A 6,296-nucleotide genomic window follows, 5' to 3' on the forward strand; every position below is an offset into this window, starting at 1 on the left:
TGGAATGCATTGATGGTATGATGGATGCCCACCAACGAATGAGAGAAACATTTGGCCCTTTACTCCCCTAAACCTCCTTATTCAGCTGCAGTATTTAGAGAAGTTATGGCCACCACGGGCCGCATTCTTCTTTTGTCTTACTGTTTGTTTATAAATGAATATGACACAGAGATTCACTGTAAAATAATGTGGGGAAGCAAAATAAAGGGTGCAAGAATGAAAAGTACAATAATTTACATCATAGACATATGGGATCAATTGGATCTGCTTTGACCTGCTTTTTTGGTCAAAAACAGAGGAGAAGAAATATTTACGTCAAGTGTTATGTAAGTCTGTTCTGGCTGTTTTTATCTTCTTGGTCAAATTTTCCAAAGCCTGATTCACAGCTCGAGGAGAACAGCTGAATTTATTCTTTTTCATGACCAGTGTCTGCGTTACGGGTCTGCCAGAGATTGTTTTCACATTTTTCCAGACCTAGCTTCTCCTGCCCTTTGAAAATTTCCACGCACAACCTACTAAAATTAAAGTTTGTTTTTTCCAGTGTGAACAAATGCAATGACATGGTTTGACTGTAATAGTGACAGGTAACAATAATAAGGGAAAACTACTTTTATTTTCGTCGTATATGGTGCAATATTTCTGTTACTTGATGCACCTGCTCTTGGTTAGTTTACAAAACTTTTTGGATGATGCTCTTTCAGAAATTCATTTTGATGACATCTTCAATTTATCTGATGCCCGGACTCCAGTTATTTGAAGAAGCCTCCTATCAACCCCCCCTCGTCCCCTCGTCTCCTCTCCTCCCCTTCCTATTCCCTCTCGGTGTCTCTCCATCTACCCCTCTCTCTCCTCCCCCTCTCTCCTTCTTTCTCTCTGTGTTTTTCTCCAGAGACTTCCAGTTTTTGAACACCAAACTCTTCTTACCTACTGGCCCTCCACCCCACACGCACACTGAGAGAGAAGCACAGGTAAGCTTGCGACTGAGGGCATGGATTTGTGATTTCCTGTTTGAGTATTCTTCCATATTTCTGGGATTACCAAGTGTTACTACAAGGCTTTAGGGCACCGGCTGGTGCTGCAGCAGAGAAGGAAAAAAATACATGTGCACTAACAATTAATGAGTAGAAGTAGGAGTTTGATCATTTGCATTTGGGTGTGTGAGCCTTAGTTTTTTACTTGTTTACATATGTCTGCAATGCATTTTAAAGACTGTGTGACAGACTTTGGTGACTTTAGACTTTGGAAAATAATCTTCTGCTCTTGGATCCAGTGTCTGCATTTTTCATGGGTCTGGATTCAATTATTCTGGTTTTCCTTTGTCTGCAGACTTGAGTATGAAAAGCCATGATTCTGAACGAATATAGATTTTTGTTTTTATATGTGTTAGAGTCATTAATTATGTAGCCAGAAAGCATGTATTTTTAAATGTTGAAAACGTAAAGCGTGCCTTCGAAGCATTTACATCTGCTTTTGTGTATTCTTGGAACATCCACATTATGTTGCTGCTTCAATTCATGTTTTAAAAAACATCTATCATGCAGTTTGGCTTGTGCTGCAGCTATAATGATGTGATTCAAACAGATTATTAAAATAATCTAGGGCTCAGTGCTCTCCAAATTAGTAATGTCTTCCTTGACTGATCATATAATATGCTTTAATACACTGGGGAGTGGGTGTGGCATTCTCTTGGGTGGGTGAAGAGTTATCCTAACAAATTTTCAACTTCAAAGATTACATTTTATTCTTACTTTTTTTTTATTCCTTTTTATATATTCAGATTTTCAATAATAACATTTTGATCTTATTTCCTACCTCCCCTTTCTTTCTGTCTATTGGATCTGCAGACACCATGTTGCCTCTGCGTGTACCCATCTTGGCTATGCTGGTCACACTGTCCCTCTGCCAGTATTATGACTATGATTACCAACCTAATCCAGTGATGGGGCCATCATCGCCCAACTGCAATCAAGAGTGCGATTGCCCATTCAATTTCCCCAGTGCCATGTATTGTGACAGCCGCAAGCTCAAGTTTGTTCCCATAGTTCCAACAGGGATCAAGTACCTGTACCTCCAGAACAATCTGATTGAGGAGATCAAGGCAGGAGTGTTTGATAATGTTACTGACACACTGCGCTGGCTGATACTTGACAATAACCAGATCACTAATGCTAAAATAGCAAAGGGCACAATTGACAAACTCTCAGGCCTGGAGAAGTTGTTCATCAGCTTCAACAACCTTACAGAGCCAGCCATTCCTCCCTCAAAGTCCCTTGAGGAGCTGAGAATTATGAACAACAAGCTGTCCAAATTTCCTTCTGGACTCTTGACTGACAAGGAGAATTTGACCTCCATTCACCTTCAGCACAATGACCTAACCTCTGAAGCCATTTCAGGGGCTTTCAAAGGGCTAAAGAAGCTGCTGTCACTGGATGTAAGCCACAACAAGCTGAAGAAGCTCCCAGCTGGTGTTCCCAGTTCACTGGTAATGCTCTATGCTGACTACAATGTCATTGAAAGTATTGGAGCAGGATACCTGAACAAGCTGCCCTTACTTCAATACTTGAGAGTCTCACACAACAAGCTGGTGGACTCAGGGATCCCTGCTGGAGTGTTCAATGTGACATCACTGCTGGAGCTTGACCTCTCTTTCAACAAACTGCAGTCTATCCCTGAGATCAACGAGCAGTTGGAGCAACTCTACCTTCAGGCAAATGAAATCAACAGTGAGTGATCAGCAGTTAACATCACAGGATTCTAAATGTTTTGCCTTTTTTGTTAAAGTTTTTTTAGAACAGCATCAAAGTTCGAGTTCCTGTGTTCTCAATGAAATATCTAAACATGTGAAAATAATACGGCCAAGGTTAATTGGTTAGTTAGGCCAGTTTTGTGCCAATTATACACACATGACTGGATAGCTTAAATGTGGGCGTGGCTTAGCAAATATAAAACCAGAGAGAGGTTCTAGGTTGAAGCCATTTAGTTTGTTCATGGGTATTGGCATTACCATTTTCCAAAAGCAGAGTAATTGATACAAAGTTCAGAACTTTCCAAACGATCCTTTTTAAATGTTTTCTAACCAGATGAAAGATTAACAGGCTAGCATGTCCAGTTCTCTGTGCCAGTCATGTGACACCCAACTATGCTAAACATCCATATTATTAGATCAGGAGGAAGGGAGTAATTTAAACTAACTAACCAATTTAAACTGTAAATATAAATAACTTATTTTCAGCTGAAATCTGAAAACAAAAACATTGTGTAAAACAAAATGACATTAAGTAGGATGCTGGCTACAGCATGAATGGTTTTACATGAAAAGAAGGGTTAAACTGTGTATATTTATGTGACCTGAAATGGAGAAGAAATGGAGAAGTTAACACAAGGCAATGTTTTGTTTTGTTTTTATTTCACTTTATATTTAAAGCCATTGATATTTAACATTATTATTATTATTATTATTATTATTATTATTATTACTATTATTATTATTATTATTATTATTATTATTATTATTATTATTATTATTATCATCATTATTATTAAAAGTGTGATTCTTAGTAGAAGCAGCAGTGCGATTGCAAATGCACAATTCCAACTCTACAGCATGTGCAAACAAGCATTGTAATGCAAATGTTCATCAAGGTTCTTTTAAACTATAGACTGCAGGCATGTAAAGGATGGACATAGCGACTATGGCATCTCTGATTAGTTATTGACAGTTCTGAAGTCTTGAAACTCTCGTTTTTAGTCATATCACTTTGGCTTTTTAAAAACTGGCATAGCCAAGTTTGGGGCTAACATGCTAAGGCTAGCACTAGCTTGTTAGTTATATATTTTGGGATGCCAACTTTAACTACCTAAAAAAAAAGCTTAAATGTACTTAGCATAAAAACTGAACAGCATTACACTGTGTTTTAAGTATCTTATAACTCAAATTAAGGGGTGGATCTGAGCGACAAAGCAAGGGCAGTTAATGCACATATCAGCAACATGTCAGTTAAAACGTCGCCATACCCCAATGCATTCTCTGCTTTATCATCCAGTTTTCTCGCGATATAGCCATAATTAAGAAAAAGAAAATTCCCCCTATGATGAGGGGGGAAAAGCAATTGAGGAAAATGAAGGGTCCTTTTCTCAAAGACTTCAATGCAGCTGCAACCAGAGCAGTTGAAGGAATGGTGATTTGGCACACCTCCAAGGCACTTTTGTCATTCTCTTTACCACGTTAAGGGGTTGAAAATGTAAAAAAATATATATTAAAAAAATCCCTACTGGCAGCTATAACGATCTCCACTTTTTATCATTTGTAGAGTTTGACCTGTCAAGTTTCTGCAAGCACGTGGGACCTCTGAACTATTCACGTCTGAAGCATCTGCGTCTCGATGGAAACAACGTCACTCACAGCAGCATGCCAGCTGACGCTGTCAACTGCCTGCGCCAAGCCTCAGATATCATGTTCGAATAAGGACCGGCTCTTCTCTATCATCATGACAAAGCTCAGCCCGTAACCTTCTGGATTCACATGTCCTAATAATACGTCTTTCGTAGTACTGCCATGCCTTTGCATGTCCGACATAGGTACTAGATAATCTGGGAAACATTGGCCAAGCTTTAGAACAAATCTATAGCTTAGCCAATGTGTGATACAAAAGAAGGCATGCACGTGCAATCAGATCAATAAATTCAACAGGCATTAAACAAATATTCCAAATAACTCATTGTCAATATTTCTACATACCAACCAATACTAAATCACGAAGTTTAAAAAAATTGAAATGCACACAATCTAAAAATAACCGAAAACTCCATGAGATGAATAACTATTATGCTTTGGTTATAACACACACTTTAAACATTCCAAACTTGTTTTTGAGCACACTGAATAAAGACACAGTATAATAATACCGAGAGTTTTCCAATGTCTTAATTCAGCCCTAGTGTTCTCTTTTTCCTTGTCTTGTATGTTTCAGTGTCTAGCATGTATAATATAATCAGGGGGATTTTATTATTAATAATAATCCATTGCTGTGCAAAGGACCAGCACATAAGGACTGCATACTTGGATTTAATGTGTAGAGTAAGAAGAAAATGGGGGTGGGTGGGTGTATAATAGCAGCTACGTTGCAGTCGTGTTTTCATCATAGCGGTTTTAGGGAATATATCAGTGTTGTGAACGTGTCTGCCTTTATATACTGCATACTTTAAACTGGTTTGAAACAAATTTTTATGAAGTCCCAATGACTGACTTTTGTTTTGGGGTTTTTTTACTGAATAAACGATAATTGACTAAGAAATGTTTGTTTTCTCCTAATACTTAACTAGTTCTTCAAAGGATTAGAATTCTGTTCAGAATAAATTACTATTAAAGCTGATATGTTTCTCTGTTTAGTTGTACCTTGTGATGTTAGAATGATGTAATCTCGAGATTAGATTGTTTCTGTATACTAACTAAAGCCTAACTATTTGCTGTCATTCACATTACTAATTTGTATACAACATTTTCTTTACTTGCATGCACCCTTTGGTGCCACTCTTTGAATAAACTACAGCTTTTGCAGTTAAGGTGCTTTCATTACTATGTTGTTGTTGGTGGTGTTTAATACTGATAAATGTTTCTTACCAGCATTACATCAAAATGGCACCAATTTCATGTTGATCGAATGGTGTGTCTATTTTATTAGGTTACTACATCTGTCTAGTATTTTCTTTCCTTTTTTCATGACTTCTTTTGACACCTTTGACTCAGTAACTGTTCATGGATTCACTGTAAAAAAATTAAACACAGTTGAACGAACTATGTTTGAACATATTTTCATGATATCATTGGTAAGCCTGCCTATATGTAAGCCTATAAATAACTTACAAGTCTTACTTAGTGTAAATGTAAAGAATTGAGTTAACTAATCTGACATCCTGTATTTGGGACTTATTTCCTAGAAATGCTGGGGGTGTATCCCAGAAGCAAGGGCAAAAGGGGAGTACATGAACTGGTTGCCAGTTTGTTGCAGGGCTAATACAGGAAGACAGATAATCATTCATACCCACATTCACGCCTATTGGCAGGTTAGTCTAAATTTCAATTTTGTAACACTTGTAAAAAATGTATGAGTTTTATAGGAATCTTTATAAGTAAGTACATGACCACTATTGAGTTATGGAACTGCAAAATGAGTGGAAGAAGAACGACTAATGAATTAGACCCTTAAATAACATCTTATAAGATTTCTATTATAGTCAGAAGATTCTTTATTTATTCTTTATTTATTCTCTGAGGCCTGCTAGTGTTCTTTAAACAT

At 37.3% G+C, this 6,296-nt stretch overlaps 1 protein-coding gene across 1 annotated transcript; it reads left to right on the forward strand.

Annotated features, from left to right (window-relative positions):
- The first annotated feature begins 816 nt into the window (after positions 1–816).
- Positions 817–5,794, forward strand: lum (lumican). Its single transcript, XM_005930230.3, has 3 exons — positions 817–968; positions 1,845–2,723; positions 4,311–5,794. The coding sequence occupies exons 2-3, from the start codon at positions 1,850–1,852 to the stop codon at positions 4,463–4,465; spliced, it is 1,029 nt and encodes a 342-aa protein (XP_005930292.1). The 5' UTR covers positions 817–968; positions 1,845–1,849; the 3' UTR covers positions 4,466–5,794.
- Positions 5,795–6,296: the final 502 nt, after the last annotated feature.

This window comes from Haplochromis burtoni, unplaced genomic scaffold, assembly GCF_018398535.1.
Source record: "Haplochromis burtoni strain Fernald_Lab_line unplaced genomic scaffold, NCSU_Asbu1 Contig_131, whole genome shotgun sequence".
In the NCBI taxonomy this organism is placed as follows: Eukaryota; Metazoa; Chordata; class Actinopteri; order Cichliformes; family Cichlidae; genus Haplochromis; species Haplochromis burtoni.

What these genes read in the sequence shown, in the direction of transcription:
- lum (XM_005930230.3), top strand. Translation starts at nt 1,850, where the DNA reads ATGTTGCCTCTGCGTGTACCCATCTTGGCTATGCTGGTCACACTGTCC. An exon ending in TCAGGCAAATGAAATCAACA is followed by an intron (nt 2,724 to 4,310) that starts GTGAGTGATCAG and finishes TATCATTTGTAG; the next exon opens with AGTTTGACCTGTCAAGTTTC.